At 39.1% G+C, this 21,071-nt stretch overlaps 4 protein-coding genes across 6 annotated transcripts; 2 read left to right on the top strand and 2 right to left on the bottom strand.

Annotated features, from left to right (window-relative positions):
* Nucleotides 1-1,077: 1,077 nt before the first annotated feature.
* Nucleotides 1,078-3,595, bottom strand: LOC140769020 (transcription factor MTB1-like). The gene is made up of 2 exons (XM_073109529.1): nt 3,369-3,595; nt 1,078-3,177 (listed from the first exon to the last, which is right to left on the bottom strand). The coding sequence occupies exon 2, from the start codon at nt 3,151-3,153 to the stop codon at nt 1,333-1,335; it is 1,821 nt and encodes a 606-aa protein (XP_072965630.1). The 5' UTR covers nt 3,154-3,177; nt 3,369-3,595; the 3' UTR covers nt 1,078-1,332.
* Nucleotides 3,596-9,681: 6,086 nt separating this feature from the next.
* LOC140768530 (uncharacterized) lies at nt 9,682-10,937 on the bottom strand. Its single transcript, XM_073108841.1, has one exon. The coding sequence runs from the start codon at nt 10,846-10,848 to the stop codon at nt 9,829-9,831; it is 1,020 nt and encodes a 339-aa protein (XP_072964942.1). The 5' UTR covers nt 10,849-10,937; the 3' UTR covers nt 9,682-9,828.
* Nucleotides 10,938-13,679: 2,742 nt separating this feature from the next.
* On the top strand, nt 13,680-14,856 carry LOC140769393 (ethylene-responsive transcription factor ERF023-like). 2 transcript variants are annotated; one of them, XM_073110094.1, is made up of 2 exons: nt 13,680-13,836; nt 14,130-14,856. In XM_073110094.1, exons 1-2 carry the CDS (start codon nt 13,725-13,727, stop codon nt 14,705-14,707), a joined length of 690 nt encoding a protein of 229 aa, XP_072966195.1. In that variant the 5' UTR covers nt 13,680-13,724; the 3' UTR covers nt 14,708-14,856. The 2 variants fall into 2 exon arrangements, with proteins under 2 accessions (XP_072966195.1, XP_072966196.1); XM_073110095.1 differs by having other exon boundaries at nt 13,684-13,836; nt 14,136-14,855.
* A 901-nt stretch (nt 14,857-15,757) lies between these two features.
* On the top strand, nt 15,758-18,339 carry LOC140769392 (uncharacterized). 2 transcript variants are annotated; one of them, XM_073110093.1, is made up of 2 exons: nt 15,758-16,051; nt 17,010-18,339. In XM_073110093.1, the coding sequence occupies exons 1-2, from the start codon at nt 15,787-15,789 to the stop codon at nt 18,203-18,205; spliced, it is 1,461 nt and encodes a 486-aa protein (XP_072966194.1). In that variant the 5' UTR covers nt 15,758-15,786; the 3' UTR covers nt 18,206-18,339. The 2 variants fall into 2 exon arrangements, with proteins under 2 accessions (XP_072966194.1, XP_072966193.1); XM_073110092.1 differs by having other exon boundaries at nt 17,004-18,339.
* The last annotated feature ends 2,732 nt before the right edge of the window (nt 18,340-21,071 follow it).

Here is a 21,071-nt window from a genome sequence, read left to right as displayed (position 1 = left end):
TCCCCTACAGCAAATCTACTGCTGATCTCATTTATGATCATTCTCCAAATCCAGGCAATTTTTGTCCTCTTAGGCACTACATATTATATTTCTTTTTTATGATGCTTTAGGAGATCGATAGTTCTCCTTGATCTGTAATGGGTTCAGATTACAACAGTTGGAAAAGAATCGAATCTGTTATTAGACTATATAAAATCATAGATGCCTTTGGATCTTCATGGCTGTCGAGATGGATGAAGGGGAAGTGAACCATGCAAGAAATATTGAACATAAAGCTGCATGGAATATAGAAATGTTTGATAAATCCCTTGAAAAGAATGTGCAAACTTAGAAAGACCACTACTGTAAAGAAGGTTGAATAATACTATCACCTGATAAAGAAAGAACCACTTACGTGATTGTTAAGAAGGTTGAATCATATTAAAAACGCCACTACTCACTACTGTTCAACAATATTCATCTCACTGTTCCTCTTGAGGTACTAAATGTTCTTTGGTTCAAGAAGTGATGATGCTTCCTGGATTATTTGAGAAGAACATCAACCAAAGACATATCAAAGGTTTTCAAAGCAATTTACTGTCAGATACTGGATATTGGTTTATCAGCAGCTCAATAGTTTAAAATGGAACTACAAAATTATTTCCTTTTTGTCTCAAATTTTATCAGAACACAAGACTACCTGGGTGAGTGGGTTGATAACGAAATGCTCATCGTGTAGCTGCATGGAAATGGCACTGAGAGATCTTACACTGTAATATTTTCAGAAAGAAGAAACCTTGTCAGATTATTCAGATGACCTTAACAGAACTACAAGCTACACTTCTCATGACAAACAGCATTTACCTGTATGCAGGGAACATCAGGCAAAGAACCAGAAGAAAAATCCATAAACATAATTCTCAGCTAACATCGGCATCATGCGCGGTGGCAAGTAAAATGCAAAGAATGCAAGAAGGAAGTCTGATCTGCAGAAGCCTAGTAAGGCTTCTTCAAGACAAAGATAATTCTAAAATTTATTGGAGCATTTCCAACAGATGTACTTTCCCAAAGTATGCATGAAAAGAGAATTTTAAAAACTTATGGTGACTAGAACAGTCACCTCAACAAACCTCAGGATTTTCCATAAAACATTAGAATTACATAAACAACATTTTTCCAATACCAAACACTATAATGGTGAGTAAAACTTACAGATTATCGTTCCTGCTGGGTCAGATGCTGAGTATCCTATAAGGACATTAAACTTATAGAAACAGCAAAAACATGTTAAAACTGCTGCTAGAATTCACGAACAATCATAACGATCCTTATCTACTAACTAGGTCAATCTCACTAACAGCTATGTTGAGAACTAGAGCTCATTACATGTGATATAGCGGCAATCAGCTTTTCCCTCGTTTGCTGCTCAGAGCCTGGTGACTTGATAATAAATGTATGCAGAACTGTACCGTTCTCAGTTGTGACATTCGAGTCAGCCACATTGACCTGTGCCTCTTCGAAAGCTTGAAAGACTCTGCCAACAGGGTGGGCATTCAGAGGGGAGCTAACTTTCACAATCACCTCATCATGCATTGCTTGGATATCGACATCTGGGTGAGGCACTCGCTCCTTAGCATCCAACATACCAGGTTCCAAGAACCTCTCTCTCTCTGTTTCCATCTCTTTGAGCTTCTTTTGGAGGTCGGTTATGTAGCCAATGGCATCTCCCAGAAGGGATGCCTTGTCCATCTTCGAGATGTTAGGGACAACAGCTCTCAACGCATAGAATCGTTGGTTAAGCTTCTCCCTTCTCTGACGTTCTGCTTCAACATGGTTAAGCGGCTCCTCCCTCCCATTTGCAGGTTTCCTTCCTCGTTTTCTAGGCCGCCGCTCCTCTAACGGGCCAATCCTTTCTTCTTTGCACAAAGCCTCCACGTCTGAGTGATCCCCTTCTGGTGCACCCACACGGGCAACCATTGCCCCGGCCTTTGACGTTGCACCTGCAGAGAAATCAATCTGCCTTGGTTGCTGCTGCTGTTGGTTCTGGTGCAGCTTCTGGATATGGAATTGGTTCAGCATAGCACTGTCGCCTGCTCCATTGCTGCGATGACCAACTTCATTACTGACCACCAGCACGCCATTGCCAAACTTCTGCGGATGCGAATTCAGATTTCGATTCTGATTCCAATTGAAGCTCTGAATTCCCTTCCTAGCATTGGGAAACAACAAACGCTCACCACCATTGTCTGGCTGTGCATCCCACGATCTTTCCTCCACCTTTGATACAGAAAGCCCGACATTGGTCATAGGACGCCCGAGATTTAAATCTTTCCCGAAAATCTTTGGGAACCCCTGTGTCCTCTGGCTAGATCTTGACTGCTCAACAGCACCATTCCCATCGTTCTTCTCTAAATGTGCTGTCACCTTAATTGTTCCCAAAAACACAGATCTTATCATCTGCAAGGCCTCAGGGCTCTCTGCCACAGACCTCACTGACCCTAATTCAAGAACACCGGTTTCGAAAGGAATCACAACAATTGTCCTAAACCCCGCAGAGGTCGCAAGAGATCCCCGGAAGCAGTAATTAGATGGCAAGAACTGGTGCTCCGACTCCGGTATCCAGAAGTGCTTCCCGGCCGCAAAGGCCCGACCAGGGGCGCCCTTCCCACGAGGAAAGGAGAAGTACATCGACGCGAGGAAGAACAGTTCGATGTCAGTGACCCGATCGAGCCGGAGTGCGTAGTTGTCTTCATCCGATCCCCCGAAGACCTCGTGCAACTTCTGGAGGACCCATTTCTTTGCCTTCTGGCGAGCATCGTTGTCGGGATTGTCGCCGCTACCTCGGGGAACCTCCTCGCCTTCACGGGGTTCGCGGCAGGACCCGTCTCCCCACCCGAGAACCAGATCGCCCGATTTGGAACGCGAGATCTGCCAAAAAATGGCATAGTTCCAGCCAAGACCGGGGCGGTCGGCCGGGGACTCGACGAGGTCAAGAAGCTTGTTTTGGAGATCGGCGTCACCGCTGACGGCTGTGATTAAGCCGTCTGAGGAGGAAAGAGTGGTTGTGAGGTACCCAAAAGCCTCCTGTCCGAGGACGGCGACTCCCATCGCCTGGTCCTCACCGCTCCAAAATCCACCGCCGCCACCGCCAGCCATATTCATCTCCGTCTTCATCGCCCAACCAAATATAGATACAAGCTACACAAAAGAAATATATAAAATAAAAAAAACGTCAGGAAAACTCCTATTTTTACCCATTTCCCCCCGATCCCAACACAAAAACGATCAAAACAAGGTTAAATCGTTCGATTGTATCATCAAAATATCAAATTTCGAAGAACCCACGAAGCGAAAACCAAAATCTTAGGGATTAGATGCGAGAAACTCACCTTTTCCGATTCCAGCTAGCTCTCCAAACCAAGGAACAATTAACACTTTACCCCTAATCGCTCTTACTATCTCTCTTAATCCGATAGCTTGGGGCTCGGTAGGAGAGAGAGAGAGAGAGAGCGAGCTCCTTTCTCTCTTTTCTTGTTCGGTTTTTGTTTTGTTTTTTTTTTTCCTCCCCCTCTCGTGTGTGCGAAAGAGAAATGGAGGAGGTATCCAAGAGTTGGGATCTTATCGTGGGGTTGGGTTTGGTTTTGGGTTTTGTACGCTTTTAGTTTAAGATAATCGTGACACAAACCGCCGTTGCTGGTTTTATAAACGTGGCGAGGCTGCGAGGTGGAAGCTGATGCCAAGCCGAGCTGAAGTTATGGCTTGTACTTCTGTAAATAGATTATTATTATTATTGTTGAATGCTTGCATGTTTGCGCATTAATTGCGTAAATCTTAAAATAGAATATTATAGTTCACCAAGATAATTATTATTCGAGTTTGTTGTTATCTAATTCAAACGATCAAAGCACTAATATATATATATATATAGCATTCCATCGTTTTACACGATCAATGTATTAACATGCATAGTATCTCGATGAATTGAAATGTCCATTGAGATAATGTCGTATGTAATCAATTATTGTCATCAAAATGTATAGCACACTTACGTGTCTAGACATTAATATTGGCTTACATGACTATTTTTGTCTGATTCACATGGTTAATATTTATCTTGACTTAGATAGCATCTCAATAAGTGTGTTGTATGTGATCGAATATTCTTTATGTAATTGATACACTGATATGCATAATACCATGTCAAATTTGGGCGATCAATTTATACAAGTAATGTATTGATAAGTGCAACATCTATCTTTACTTTGAAATCCCAAACTTTACCATTGATAACATGTGAGAACCCAAAAGTTCCTTGATTAATATATATATATATATATATTGGATGCTTTATAAGTCCTTTTCTTTCCACTAACCCTTTCTTTGCATGCTTTGCATGTTTATCTCATGAATCATATGTTAGATGATAAAAAATTTACACCTCCTGCTATATAACTCAACAATATATAAATCCCAACTGTATAAAAGAAAGGATTATTTTGTTTGATATATCATTAGCTCGTAGATTAGCTATAGGATGGATAAAAAAATTAATATATTTTTAATATAATATATGTTAGCCACAATGAGTCTAAATCATTCACCAATAATACTTTGAATAGAAAATGTTCAAATATCAATCCTCACATCACCGAGAAGGATCAAAACTTTAACATCTATTGTGAATAATTTCGATCATTCTTTGCACCGTCAATCATCTCTGTATGTTTATGTGTCGAGGGGAGATAGGATACAAGGAATTCCTCTGTACGGCCCATTTGGGCCCAATCTATGATGATGGTCATGTCATGTCATGTCATGTCAGCTCATGTCATGCAGTTTTCGACGAGTCGCATGGGCATGCATTCAGATGGACATTGCAAATGAAAAGGTGGAAGAGGAGGTGGGAGTGGGAATGGGAATGGGAATGGGAATGGGATGGATGGGTGGGTGGGGTTGCAGAGTAATGCATTTAGGGGAAGGAACGAAACAAGCAAAGATAGATAAGAGATGGTTAGGATCAAATGGGTATTAAAAATAGGTATAAGATATTAATAGCTTATCCATGGCGAGTGGCATATCTTATCTTACAGCTAGCTAGCCTTTACCAATGGCTTGCTTGTTTGCAACTCGTGAGATCTCACTTTGTGCTAACAAAGAATTTCTTAGAGGTTGGAAGGACTAAGGAATGTCTCAAGAATATGAATTCGTGTAGTTTTATCCTCTAATTGGGCCCCCCCCACCCCCACTCCCCACTCCCCACTCAGCACTCCCCACTCCCCACTCCCCACCTACAACTTTATCTTATCTAATCCAAGTTGAAGATAACCCAAGAAATTAAGCATAATCCTCATGTTGAATAGAAACAAGATTCAAATACCAACTTGCCAAAATTATTTATGCTTTCATAATTAGTTTTATGATTAAATATAACTTACTAAAGAGCAATAATTTTTATTTAAACTATTAACATTTTCTTGTATGCAGCGCAGTTCACTAATAGATAAGGAGCCAATAATATATATGCTATGCTTTCAATACACTCCTAAATGTCATATCTGAATAGATTATAGATAATTGAAAAGGAACCACAACGATCGTCTGAAGTAATAAGAAGCTACTGCAATGAATTAATAGCTGAACAATATAATATAATAATGAAGTCTATAAAGTAGAGAGAAATTATCTATCAATCAATCAATAGATAGATAAGATATTGTGATGTACGTAAGGTAGCTGTGGAAATGGCATTCAAACTTCGCGTGGCCACATGGTGTTGGATCGCCCCCATTTGACGAGGCCAAGGGCATCAAAAAGTTAAAGGACAAAGCAGTAGCACCAACACTTGGAAGAGTGACAAGTGGAAAGGGTTCATTTGGTAGGGACGCCATTTTTGACAAGGACATTGGAGGATAGAAGAAAAGTGAAATGATATGACCATGTATCTATCTATCTATCTATCTATCTATCTCTCTATATATATAGATAGAGAGATAGAGTGAGAGAGAGAGAGAGAGAGCAGTTACTCATCATGTTTATAGTCCCACACATCATATAGACATGCATATGCGATTAAAGGCACAGTTGCTATATGTTTACAATGATGAGCCATTTCAAGAGGATGCATGCATGACTTCTTACTTCGTAGGCAAGGAAGATATCCCATCATGCATGAGTACTGCTCCTATCCTTTCAGCTCACGAGAGATTAGATTTCACGAGCACTTAGTGATGCTTTTAACTATTAACTGAATTGAAAAGACTAGGAGAAGATTAATTAAGTATCCCTTGTGGGGGATGTGAAGAAAGTAACATGTACGCAAAGTGCTTGATACCACGTGGCAAACTTAATTTCTTTGAATAGGCTTTGACAGACTGGAGAGTTAAAAAGGTCATTAGATTAGAAGACTTGTAGGAAGTTTTATGGGCTTCTCTTTCTTTATCGAGAGTGTGGCAAGAGTGGTTTCTCTTTCACAACCTTCCTCTTTCTTAACAAGCATTCGTGATTATGCCTATAGATAACAGTTGATAGCAATATTTAGAGATACAAGTCTTACTAGCTTAACACTAACCCTAGCTGCGAGTGCTTAGGAGAGAGAAGATGTATTCCCCTCTCTTTTCTCTCTCTCTCTCTCAGAGTGAAGTGTAGTAAGCCCATTTCTTCTCCACCCTCTCGTCTCTTCTTCGCCCTCTATATGCATAAGCGCTCAGCTCTGGGGTCCATCCAACTACTTACATCATTTTTCTCCACCATCACCTTTGGGGCTCATCGGCTCTATCTAAGCATCGATCCACCCTGTTTCGCCAGATCTCCCTACCCTCTTGAGGGTTTGACACTTTGACTCATCTCCAAAAGTGTCCTTTCAGTCAGTCAAATAAGATGAGCCTGATGATGATTCTTCTCCGTCAAATCCCCTCCAAGACCTGGGCTTAGCATTGTTGTAGCAACCCACTTTGCCAGAGTGTCAAGTGATGGTTTAAGAGTTTAATTTTGGCTTGGTGATCACGAACCGAGTTGGGTCTGCGGTCGTGTCATCTTGCTTCACCTTTCTCCTTGGCTTCTCCCATTTGTGCACATGATGGTATGTTCCCTTCATTGCTGGTCTGGACTGATGGTCATTTCGTATTGTTTATGTGTTATTGTTAGTGGTTTGTTGTTACTGTATGTTGTGATATTGTTGCTTATAGTTGTTGTTGTAGTTCAGTCTGTTTTAGTTTATTGGCTTGTCGTGGTATTAGGTATTGGAGTTCAATGATTTTATCCTTAATTTGACCAAATTATTCTCTTACTACCCACTTATTAATTTCACAATAAAAAACTTTCGCTCAATTTTCCACACCTCTCTCGTCTCTTACATTACTTATAATAAATTATAACACTTTATACTTCTTATATATTTATACATTAACCTCAACTTTAATTATTAAATCACTATTTTAATTTATAACTAAACATTAAATTACTTGGCTCTAAATTTACAAGTATAATTTAGAGAATAAAAAATTTGGAATAGCTATTCTTCCTAAATCGGGACTGAGGCATAATAAATTCCACTCGATCCATCGATCGATTCGATCGAGATAGAGAGAGAGACTTTACTGAGGGTACCATCTCGACCGGCTCAGCGCCGCGCCGAGCCGAGCCGCGCTCCCAGTACCCAGCCGAAGCGAGCACCTCGACCGGCCGGTCCACGAGTTAGGCTAGTTTGTGGGTCGGGTGGGGGGGGGGGGGGATAGGAAACAGGTGTACGCCGCGAGACAGCACAACGCATCGGAAGGCCGTCACGCCTCCCTCGCGTCGGGAAATGGTACGCGAGCACGTGCATAACACGTGTCGGTAGGAGAGCCCGTCTCCTCGGGTAACGGCAGCTTGGTCAGGTAAACCTCGTGGGGACACGTGACTCGCAATTAATTTAGACGGTTTTATTGTTGTGTTTCTTTTATTTATTTTATTTTACTTATTTATTTTTGGAGAAAAGAAAAATTAACTCACCCAACGTGAGGGGCGTGCCGCGTGCGTGCTCCAAGTTGATAAGCAGTTAAAGCGCACATAACTTTTCGCTGGGTATACAATTTAATGGCACCTGGACTCCACTTGTTCCAAAAGTTTTATTCTTCATAATTATAATTAAATCTATAATTAAAAGATCATAAACTTACCATTCCTGATATTTTATTTTCCTGCATACAGCACCGTAGATTATAAAGAATAATAATACCTAAATGACATGATAATTTTTACATTCTACATAGACTATTATTTATAGAAAGTAAAAAAAAAAATATTAATTAATATTTTTTAGTAATATCATTATGAGGTGAGAATTTTTCAACAGTTTCAAGGGTCAATTTGTGTAAGAAAAACCAACGAAGAGGGTACACAAGTAAGTGATGATAAATTAGTGTAATTATCTATCATATTTAATTACATAGCAAAGAGTATGGTTGACATAGCAATACTTTTATAATGACAAAAATACCCCTACATGTATTTTAAAACATTAGATATGGGCATCATTATTATTTAATTAATGATTGCCTTATCATTACGTAATATTCTTACCTTGCAAATATCGCTTATGACAAAATACCCCTATGTATTCTATTTATTATTACGAGGAAGTGATATTTAGGGAGCACAAATTATTATCTTTATACTCATACGTTATTAATTAAGGTTCATATCCACTTTAACTAGTATATACAAAAGTTGCTACGTTCATAATAGATAATGGATGCCACTAAGAGGTTAGTTTGAGGGGAGTTGAAAACCTTTGGAATTGCTATTGAAATCTATGGGCAGGTTGGAGAAAACTTATCAAATTGAAGCATATATCTATCTTAAAGGAAGCACTCGGAATTGGTCTTCTATCATTGTAATTATCCACTTTATAAGTTGGGGAGTACGTTTATGAAAAATATAATGTGTTTCAGTTTCTCAGGTGCCGTGTATATTAATAAGGTTTAGAGGCTACATGCAAGGTACATTCAGGATGAGATATATAAAATATTAAAAAGATTGATTAAAAGCATCCTGGGATAGAAATATCATTCAGACCTTTGCATTTTGGATTTAATCATCAAAAGCACTGTACGTTAAATTTAAGTAAAATATTTTATTAATTTCAAACATAAGAAAACTAAAATATTTAAATTATCCCCCGTTGAGAGTATAAAACATTAAAACCTTCTAAAGCTGGTGCAGTACTGATTAGCATGCAGAAAGCACTTCATAGATAATAAGATTTTTATCTACTGCTATGCCTGTAAGAAAATGTCTGTCATTTGGAAACAGCTTCAAGAAACTTATTTGCAGCTCTACGCGGATATCTGGAAGTCTGAAGTGAAGCAATTTTGGGCACCTGGAAGTTCCACAAATTTTATTTTATTTTTAGTTCTTGTGGACATTGTTTATTAAGTAACTAATAAGTCTAAGAGAGTCAAATTATTTCAAAGTTTACGGCAATAATATATGGCTATTTGATCAATTTCCCTAAATTTTATTATTGTTCATCATTTCAAATATTTGATGGAGATAAATAACTAAGATGAATGGGAATTTTGTGTGCCATGAGTCTCCTGACTTTTCTGGCATAAAAATAAAATCTTATTGCAAGGAGAAGCTTGTTGTGAAATAAGAATGATCTTTAGCCAATTAGTCACAGATGCTAAGCCACAACTATAATCCAACGATCAGGTTAAACACTTTGTAAAACAAAAATTAATCACTATATTGCAAGCCCTTTTTGTCATACCTATATATATATGTATATAGGTATAATTGTATGTATACACTACTACAAAATATAATAACCCACTTAAACGTAAAATTACAATCGAATTAAGCTCTTAATTAATGGCAAACAGGGCACATCATTAATCCATTCTCGTTGCACTTCCCACACCTCTCCACCTCCTCTCCCTCCCCCTCCTTCTCCACCATCACCACTACCTTGCAACTCCCACTGCACTCCAAGCACGGGACGAACCTCACCCCGCCGCACCCCGCGCACCCTCTCCTCCCTTCTCCCCCACCTCCCTCCCTCCTCACCCACCTCATCATCTCCCTCAGCCTCCCCGTCTCCCCAAGCTCCAGCACCTCATCCACCCCTCCCAAGTACCGCCCCTTAACGAACAACCTCGGCACCGTGGCATCCCCTTCGCCGACCAACTCCCGCACCTCCTTCAGGTACTCCCCGTGCAGCGACACGTCGCGCTCGTCCACCGCCACGCCGCCCTCCACCGCGTACGCCTCCACGATCTGCCGGGCCTTCTCGCAGTCGTCGAACGTGCGACGGACGCCTCGGAGGGTCGTCGTGTAGAGCACCACGCCTTCGCCGTTCCCCGGCGGGCACTTCTCCGGGTACGACTCGAACGGGTCCCTCCGCCGCCACTTGACGGCGTTATTGCTGCCGTTAGACTGCTGCTGCTTGTCGCGGAGGATGAAGCTGTTCGAGCTCACGGGGCGGGAGCCGGCGAGCTCGGGAGGAGGCGGTTTCTTGAGCTCGTCAAACGTTTGGATCGGGTTGGTTTTGGGCGGCGGAGGCGGCGACTTCTTGATTGGAACATTGGGGTTGTCCTCGAGAGCAGGCTTGGGATTGTTGAGGTGGTCTTGGAGGGCTTTGCTCACCTCGGACCAGGACTTGGGGGCGAGGTCGTAGGACTCGAGCTTCTCGAGGAGAGGGAGGGGGACGACGGGGTTATTAGATGTGGGTTTCTTGGATTCGTCCTGGTCTTTTGCGGCCCCGGCGGTGATGAGCCATGGCTCGTCGATGGTGTTGATGTCGAAGAGGGCGATGCTCGCCGGCGGCGGGCGGTAGATGGAGTCAACTGTGACGGACTTCTCCACGCTCTTAGAGCTCGCGCATCCCATTTGAGTTGTGGAGAGGAATCTCGGGGGAAGGTTGGTTGTGAAGGCTAAAGTGTTTGGTTGTGGCTTTTGTTTTAAGGGAGAGATTTGTGGAGGAGTAGAAAGGAAGAATTTTCAATTACGAGTGGTGTAGATTGGAGGATAGATATGGGAATGGATGAGACTGGCCAGTGGCCTCTTGAGAGATGTGAGAAGGGATACTACGTCTTTCTTCATTCCGCTGTCCCTTCTTTTACGTGGTGTGGAGTTGGGCGTCGAGATATGACGAGATGATTGGATGTTATGAGTACACCTGGACGAAGGCGATATCTTATGTGGCCCTCTTTGGGCCACGTCAAATACTGGATACTTGAAAGCCCTGCCCACCTGTGTGGTGGTACTCCAGAGAGGACCAGGGTTGAGCCCAAACTTACTTATTGGGTTGACTTCACTTCTGGGCCTCTCTCTCTAAGCCCAGCCCAAAAACAGTGTATTCTTCTTCCCTAACCTTTTCTCTCGTCTAATTTTAATGATCCATGTTTCCTCGGAGGGGTGATAGGAATATAGGATGGATTTAATCCCATCAGTGGTACCATCCATCAACATTGGAAATCTAAGTTTCTCTCCCATTTATTTCATGTCTTAATCATCTACTACTACTCCCCAGAGCCGTTCTCTCTCAGCTCAATGCCTTGCATATGAAAGACTTGCTTAAAACTGATATCAACTCTGTTTAATGATCAAGGCTCGGACTGGAACAAGATAAGTGATGCAACTCTTTGGATTGGAAGATGGTCTTTATCATCTAAGAATGTACTTACTAGGTGCTTGCCCCTTTTACTCATCTCAAAAAAGAAGGCTCCATTTTGAAATCTAATATTCATTCAGAAAAAAAAACGTTTGGAAATTTAACGACCGTTAACATGCAAAGACAAACATTTACGTGCCATTATTATTGAATGCAACGTCCTAACAGCAAAGCCTAATTTTGTTCACGGGGTCTCTAATTGCGGATTGGGACTTTCAGTAGATTGCAATAATAAAGACCCACCATCCATCTTAATTCTCCCTCGTGTATTTATTCAGAAATTCTGGAAGTTAGTGCAATTGATAGCCATCAAAATGACCACTAGTTTTCAAATTGAGCAATCCTAGCGTCACTGACATTGCAATAGTGCCCAGTCCTATCACACATTTACAACAAAATTAGAGTGTCTTTTTCGTTCAAAACGAGAATGCTAGTACGATACTTTGGGGTGATATATTTGTGCCCTTTGTGACCCAGTAAGTCTGTGCAGATGATTTTAATTGATAGACAGTTTGTAGATTAAACATACGGTAGATATCGATGTTGATGCTTAGCTCTCTTAATATATATATATATTAATTATTCTAAAAAAATGGATCACCAATGAGCTAAACCACCAACCACAACATATGCTATTCACTTTAATTTCTTTCACAGATAATTGACGCAAATGAGTACGCCCATATCACTAATATGTGGCTTACTGTCGCGTGTGCTACAGTGATAGCTGTTTTAATTTTTTAAATAGTACAGTCAAGATATTAATATACTTTTATTAGCGTCTGTGTTTGGCTCTTTGTAATAAAAGCTTCTATAAAAAAGATTAATTATATTTGAACCCTCTCAGTTATCCTTCAATATCACTTTTGACTTCTCCAAAAATATATATATATATATATATATATATGCCATTTAAATTATTTAAATGTATGGCTAAGTTTTCTCCATCAATATTTCATCATAAATGTCTATAAAAATAATTTTAAATTTTGACTAATTTAATGGATAAATAAAAATGTCATTATCTTCTTTCTATATTTTTTTTCATCCTTTTTTAGTGGTCTTCGTGACAACATTTTTAAATATTAGATTCTAAACCACACATCTCTAAATCCACTTTTAACAGAGATGAGGAGGAAAAAGTAAGGTTATTTTTGTTCATCTACTTAGTTACTTAGATTTTATAACATTTGCTTTTAGAAAAAATCTTAATGGGTAGAGTTAAGTATTACAAATAGATAATTCAGATGTGTCAACTTTTCTTTTCAGGAAATTAAAAGTAATAGAAAGTGATAAGTTGAGGATGTCAAAATATAATAAATAATTATTAAAAATACTCTAAAATAAGACTTTTTTTTATCAAAATAATTCTAATTCTTTCACTTCTATTTCGCATGATTCAGCACTGGCCCTTTGATTTTTTTAAAAAAAAATTTATGTGTGCTAATTATTCTTGCCTTCTTTATAAGAAGATGTAACCAGGATTTAGTTCATTCTTAGAGCCATTCACTTGAGATAGTAGAAAATAGAAAGACAAAAGAATCCACAAAAATATGGTTAAATTTTTACTAGTGTCTTGTGCTTCCTCTATCCACAAATTCATTATCTGCACACCTAATAGGTCTCATCTATTCACATTTTGACGAGATTATGTTTTATCTTTGGTAGGTACAATAACTCACTGGTCAATATATATATATATATATATATATATATATACGAGTGAAAGTTTATAGACAAATATGTCATTTTTAATGCACCAACAGAAGAAAATAAGATAAAGTGGCAACTCTTTCTAATATAAGCTCTAGTGATAGCAGTGGTGAGTGGGTAATTTTGATTACAAGATGCAGACGACCTCGTCTCTTTGTCCACTTTATAAACAACGAGAAAATAATACGAAAATTCTCATGCAATGGATAATCTTTGTCGTATAAACCCTACAGATACAGATGGAGACATTTCTGGCTCGGAAAAAGAAACTCGTGCCTTCCATTTAGCTTTACGTCCTTTTCTTCTCTAAATGCGATTTGCTACACGTAAGCTGGCGATTGGCTTCCATGGCTGTCTCTTCTCCAATTTGCAACATCGGATGCAAGGCCTCCTCCATTTTAGCTATTTATATCGTCTTATAATTAGCAGGCTTCGGTGCTCCTTGGGTTCCAACGAATTAATGGCGTCTTCATTTCATCATCAGGAAATTGGTAATTGATTTCCCCTCTTCTTGTTTGCTAAATATTATATAACTTAGTTTGCTTCAAATTTGTATCGGAAAAAAAAAAGATTATAATATCGGTTTCAAACTTTTGTTTTTAATAAATAGGTTTTTAAAAATATTTTATTTGTTTAATACAGTGATTATGTATGTGATCATGTAACATACTTTAGAAGAGTTGTTATTAAAATTGATTTGATGATCAAAATTAGTCAAAGCCAAACAAAACTAATAATTCTTGTTTGGTTGATTTTTCTTTTTTTGTTTAAAAAAAAAACGGAGATGAAGAGCAGCAGCCTTCCATGAAGCTTCTTCCAATCTTACCATCGCCACCAACTACCGACGCCGCGGCGTCCGGCGGCGGGATGCGACACCCGGTGTACCGTGGCATCCGGAAGCGGCGATGGGGGCGGTGGGTGTCCGAGATCCGTGAGCCGCGGAAGAAGTCGCGGATATGGCTCGGCTCGTTCTCCACCCCGGAGATGGCGGCTCGCGCGTACGACGTCGCGGCGCATTTCCTCAAGGGACACGTGGCCCTCCTCAACTTCCCCGAGCTGCTCCACCTCCTCCCCCGCCCCTCCACGTCGAGCCCCAAAGACATCCGAGCCGCCGCCCTCGCGGCTGCTAAGCTCGATAAGTTACAACCGTCTTCTTCTTCTTCTTCTTCTTCTTCTTCTACCTCTACCTCGAATACGGAAGAGGACTTCTGGGGAGAGATCGAGTTGTTCGCGTTGATGGATAAGGAGATGTCGTGTATAGAAGAGTCGTGGTATTGGTGGGATGGGTTTGGTTGCACCTCACAGTGCGATGCTGCGAGTCTTGATGATCCAAGCGTATCGCCACTCCGGCCCAGAGATTAATTGATATATAGCTATGTATATATATATATATGTAAATGACGATAAAATCTTGTTCGTTTATACTTGCACTGTGAGCCACTGAATATTTGCTACATGATCTAATCGAGTTAGCGTTTTATTGCCGGATCACCTGCGACATTTGGCTTATTTGTTGAAAATGAAAATATTTAATTATTTACTAGAAGATATATATTTTAATTAATATACAAAATATTAGTTAAAATAAGAAATATAAGAACATACACAGGTACAATATTTTTAATTTGAAAAATCTCTTTTCAAACAATAGTAAAATACTACAAATCTTTTTTTTTTAAAAATCAAACCGAGCACTATAATAATCAACGTTTATAAAACATTTATAAACCGTCCGTCGTTACCCGCAATCATTTCTGAAGTGAATTACTTGTATCCCTCTTAATACATCGCTTTGTGCTTAATACCTAACCTTAATGACACTCAAGATTGAAAACCTACTCTATTCAATTATTTCAACTCTTCTCTTTTTGCCCACCTAGATATTTTCAATAGCCACTTATTTTTTTTCAAAACTTTCTTTTTATAGCCCCAAAAGATAAGCTCCCGAAAAACGCCATACTTAAACTAAAACGATGATATTCTGTGCTTCGTTTGAATGGGTTAAATCTCGTTCGGATAACTTTTCTACGTTGAAAATATTTTTTTATCTGAATAATTTCGTTCGAACGTTTATAACAAGATAGCTCATAATATATATATAATTCCGTCAAACAAACAATGGTGCAATTTATAAATATTTAAAATACAAAATGTAAATTATAAATACTTGAAAATAGATCTCAAGTTTTGATCTGGATACTTAATCCCGTTGTTAGAAGAAACCTTGATTCCTTGATTTGCTTCGCTGCATGCCAAATACTCAATAAGTAAATACCTTTCTCTATCCTCACCCCTCTTCCAACTAAAAGAAACGAATAAGAAGCGAGCTTCAGCTAGTGTTACAGAATCACTTCTTATATATATATATATATATAAATATAATCGTCTCTCAGTTCCAAGTAGCACAAAAGAACATTAATCAAATCAATTTGGTTGTCACCATGTCGACCACTCGAGCCTATCAACGCATGAGAGCTGAGAGCCGAAATGAGTTCGAGCCCAAGTCTATCATTTTCGCCCCTGCAATTAAGGCCAACGATAACTTTACCCCAACCGATTGGGTTGATAGCTTCGCATTAAGAGCCGGAGCTGTTTATCATGCTATCACGAAGAAGCCGGCGACCTCGAAGACCATATCGGAGGCCAAGGAATTGTTGACCAATATAGCTGAGAATTGTCGCGATCTTATCCTTGCAAAGCATTCAGGTACTCCATCTATTTGTTTTAATTTTAAATCAGAAAAAGTATATTTAAAAATTAGGATTAGGTGCGGACCAATTGAAGTATAATTGAACTCCGATCCGCATTTTTTATCCATAATTTAGAGAAGAATTATCTTCAATTATATGCTGTGTTTAGTTCTAATATTAGGATAGAAGATGTAATCATAACTTTAAATACCATGCATAATGGATTATGCATGGTATTTATTATACTATATTTAGATAATATTTAACGATAAAGTATGAATAAGAGATCCTTAATCAGAGTCCCTTACTCTTTACAAATAGACTTCGTTTTTTTTTTTTTTTTTTTTTTTGGTTTTCAACTAAACTAGCAGCATGCTACGACCTCTCACTAAGCTTAAAAGTAATAAATTCAACATAATCTAATTTTTTTTGTTTACTGAAATGCCCTTTTCCCCTCTCACATTTTCATCTTCATATGAAAATGTCACCTTCATATGGAGGAGGTTTTCTGCAATATGTCTAAAATACGTGTGGTCATTTGCAAAAAGCCTAACATTTTATAAATTGAGCTATTCTTTCATACCATGTTTCGGTGGTTGTTTAGTGTGAAATATAAATCCCGGTGTTGATGAACTTAATGGTATAAGAAAGATTTTTCACAGTAATTACCTCTTAGATGGAGCAAGTAAGGAAATCTTATTACTTTGTAACAGGTGGATGGTATAAAGAAGAATTTTAAGCTATCATGTATTATATTATTATATTATATTCATTAATTGGATCCCAAACAAATTTTATAATTAGGAAACCAATTCGGACCCATCTAATAAATGGAACTGAGATTTAGTAATTGAATTCAGACTAAATGGATATGGATATGGATCGGATTATTTGACGGACAATTTGGATCCAATTACACCCTTAAACATTGGTAATTAGAACACTAATTTCATTTGGACAAAGTGCAGCAGCAGCAGCAGCAGCAGCAGCAGAAGCACCACCAGAAGCAGCAGCAGCAGAAGCACCACGAGCAGCAGCAGCAGCAGCAGCAGCAGCAACAGAAACAGCAACAGCAGCAGCAGCAGCAGCACCAGAACCAGCACCAACACCAACACCAGCAGCTGAAGGTGAAATGATTTCAGATGAACTAAGCGAGTACGCGGATGCGATTTATCTCGTCCTCGTATTCCTCCCAGACCTAAAGAAACTCATCGAAGATTCGAAAGCCGTCCGGGAGGCCGTCGATAAATTCTACGAATTAAACGGCCGCCAAGAAATAATCAGAGACATCGTCAAGTATGAGAACCAGCTCCCTCTAAGCACCATCACCGGGGTATTCAAATTCGTCGGAAAGGCGATCGAGAAAACTAAAAATGCCTACTCTCTTGATAAAAACCCTATTGACCCTCTCGCGGAATCCATCGATAAGTACTCCAAGCGCAGTTTCTCCAAGGACTTCTACGAGTTACTCCATCCCTTCTGTTGGTATTACTCCCCCTTCTCCTCCTCCTCCTCCTCTAAGCTAAAAAATCCGGATACAAAATTCAAGCGCGAGATACTGCAGAAGAATAATCTCTTGGAGTGCTTGCATTATAGCATAAGGCCTGATACTACAACCGACGAAGAGGTCGGCGGGAAGGTCTGCCACATCCCGGCCGCGGCCAAGAAGCTCAGGAGATCTGGCATCCGGTTCCTGCCCAGAGAAGAAGGAACTATGAGAATCAAATTCGAGGAGCCATACCTTCACATCCCAGCGTTGGTATGCGACTTCAAGTTGGAGACGGTGGCCAAGAATCTGATGGCATGGGAGAAATTGAAATGCGAGGGGCAGAAGCCAGTGACGAGGTACTTCCAGCTCATGAATGAGTTGGTGCAGGACGTCCGCGACGTTAGGGTGATGAGGAAGGCCGGCGTGCTCCGCGGCGCGGCGGCGAAGGGCCGCGGGCTCGAGGAGCTTGCGTTGGTTAAGAGGGTGGATGGGAATGCTTACTACCCCTCGGTTTACTTGGCAGTGGATGGGGAGGTTGATAAGGCGAGAAAGTTTTATGACAAGAGGATGAAGAGCTTCCTGGTGAGGAATCACCCGACTCTGGTCTGGGTCTCTTCCGTGGCGGCTGCGTCTGTCATTGCCACGGCTATCTATGCTTCAAGGAGAAAGGGGGTGAACTAACTCTCAATCTACCCATAATTTGTGTGAATTAGTGTACATATATGGAATAAAGAAGATCATGATCTCTACTCTTTATATCCGTGGCTGTGTGTTTGCATTGTGTAAAAAAATGCCTATTTCATGCAATCTAACTAATGGAGTGACTGTTTAATTAAACATCTTGCTTGAACTAACTAGTAGTCGAGAAGAAAAAGCCCATTCATTAAGTAGTCCTAGCTAGTGAGAAAGTGATTGATAGCTAGGCCCAACTGTTTACAGGATGGCCCTCTTATCATTTGCATAATTGCATGCATGCAAGATGCCACTTTTTTTTTTTTAATCTCCCCAAGTTGCTAATTAGGTTAATAAGGTGTTACCATTAGGCCAAAAATCACTAGCACAAGTGCTTAACTTTCTATCTCCCCAATCAAGAGGTGGACGGTTCAAATTCTTAGCCTGTTTGGATCCATTTTCATAGAAGGTTTGGTTCGATTGATTGTCTACCTACGTACGCATAGTCTATAAGCTCTTAAATTATCTAAACAAGAAAACCGAGTTGATGTAAAATTGATCCAAAATTTTATTCACATCCAGTACCTCCATCACTAAGCCTATGGTCCAAAGAAAGGGCTTAAAGACTTACTTTGATGAAGAGGAAGCCTTTTTAGCTCCTTTATGCTCAAGCACAAATGCAACAGGTAGAGTAGATGGAAGGATCCTACTGTTGTTCAACAAGTGGCGCAATAACGAAAGCTTCAACCAATATTTTTGGTAGTCAGAGATGCAAATGCCAAGCTACTATGGAGTCTATCGCAGCTTCCTACCGTCTATTTTTCTCCCATTGGAGCTCCAAGTCCTCTCCACTATGTAATGGCCTCAGGTGGTCTCTGGATTGCAAGGAATAAGAACTATCCCAAATCTCTAATCCTTTTTAATTATATATTATAGGACTCATCAAAGGATGATTTGAAGAAACTTTTTTAAACGTCCAAAGATTCTAATCTCACAGAGCACTGAAGCAAGCCCAAATGGTAATTAATAATGCAATAATTTTATCGACAGACCGAGCACCAAGAACAATATTTTGTCGGATCGATGCATGACAAAATAGTAGTGGCTGCGTGGAATCCAGAAAAACGAAAAGAGAAGAAGAAGAAGAAAAGATCTCTATTCCAATGTTATTCTTGGGATCAAGGATTAATAAGAGTAGGAAACTTCATGGAAATCATGATGGATTAAAAGGAATTGATAACTTCTTTCTTCTCGATCAACTGGATTGAGTTTGTAGGTTTGAAAGTGTGATTCTTCAACGAGCTCTGGATAAACTCTTTAACAATTGGGAACATTTTCACACTCTATATTATGGACTTTTTTTTTCCCCCTACCTTATTGCATTAATTCTCTAAAAAAAACTTATATATTTTTTTTCATAAAAGTATTTATTTATTAACACTTTAAGTTAATTTTAACTCACCTCAGCGTTACTTATTCTATCTTATTCAAAATAGCACTTGTAAAATTCACAACTAGTTTTACTCCCATGTCATATAATTTTGTTATTTTCAGTTTCAAATTCTTCTGATGTCAATAGGTATTCAGATTCTTCTCTCTGTAAGAATATTTTTTTACAAAGTTACTTTGACAGTAAACACGAGTTTTAACAATGTAGAGCTGCTACAAGGGGGAATTTTTCTTTTCAAATTTTCCTTTAATCTTAGAGCTAGCCCTACTTATGATCTTTAGTTTGAAAGAAAGCATATCATCACAGGTATCATCATCCAGGGTTCTTTTATCCATTTGAAAGCTACAAAAGAGAAGAAGAAGAAGAAGAAGAGAAAAAGAGAAGAATTACTAGACTTCTACGATCACTATCAATCTGACATCAAGAACCAAAAAGAGAACCAAGACAAAGATTAAACTGGTAGAAGACTCCTAAAACAAGTATTTATAAACGGTAGATCTATTAATCTAAATTGTTCTTTATCTGTATATTAATTGGTAGAAGTAAGTACAAAACTACAAATGCTAAGTGTTGCCAATAGGACATCTATGAAAGCCAATTAGTTAACAGCAAAGTTGGTTGTCTGTTAGTAGCCCGGACAGTGTCATTAGATATTCAACCACAAGGCTGCCAAGTGTTTGTTGACCTCACAGCAGCTACTTATCTCTCCTTTGACTCGCCAACATCTTCTTTATGACTCATCAAACCCACTCGCTCTCAAATTCAATACTAATTTGCACTTTGCATTCAGCTAACCTTGAAGTCTTCTTCTTGGCTGTAATTGCTTGGCTGCACAACTTCTGTGTAAAATCTTCACTGCCTGCTAAAATTTTTCATTCAAAACTAATGTGATTAATATCGCTAATATTTTTCTTTGGCCCATAAAGAAAAGATTGAGTAATTAGACTACCTCTTATATCCTCAAGTCATTAGGCTATATAATAACTAACGGTTGTAATTAACTAGTGTGCATCGCAGATGAGTCTGGCTATTTGGATCAAATAAATAAACACTTAACGTGTAATCTATAAACACACACAACAAATTTATATCTGGATAATTTAACCTTACCTCGGGTTTTCTATTTTATGATTAATTTTTTATGTGCAGTAAAGCTGAATATAAGTGACTTATGTGATATAAGTCTTATTTCTATATATTTTGGAGTTAAACTAAGTTAGATCCGTAGATTTATATTTAAATTTTAAAGTTGACTAAATCCATAAGAAGAAAAAGTTTGGGAGGTCTAGCCTAAAAACTCCACTATTTCCGTGACTCTATTTCTACATCATCAGAAGAGCTTGGTGATCAGTCATTGTCACTTAAATGGCATCCTCTTAAAAGGGATGGTGCATTAGGATTAGTATGCTTTAATATAATTTTGTA

The sequence above is a fragment of the Typha angustifolia genome, chromosome 10 (genome assembly GCF_048772165.1).
Source record: "Typha angustifolia cultivar Huaian chromosome 10, ASM4877216v1, whole genome shotgun sequence".
Taxonomy (NCBI): domain Eukaryota; kingdom Viridiplantae; phylum Streptophyta; class Magnoliopsida; order Poales; family Typhaceae; genus Typha; species Typha angustifolia.
Note: the sequence above shows the minus strand (reverse complement) of the source record. Positions and strands in the feature narration are given on the sequence as shown.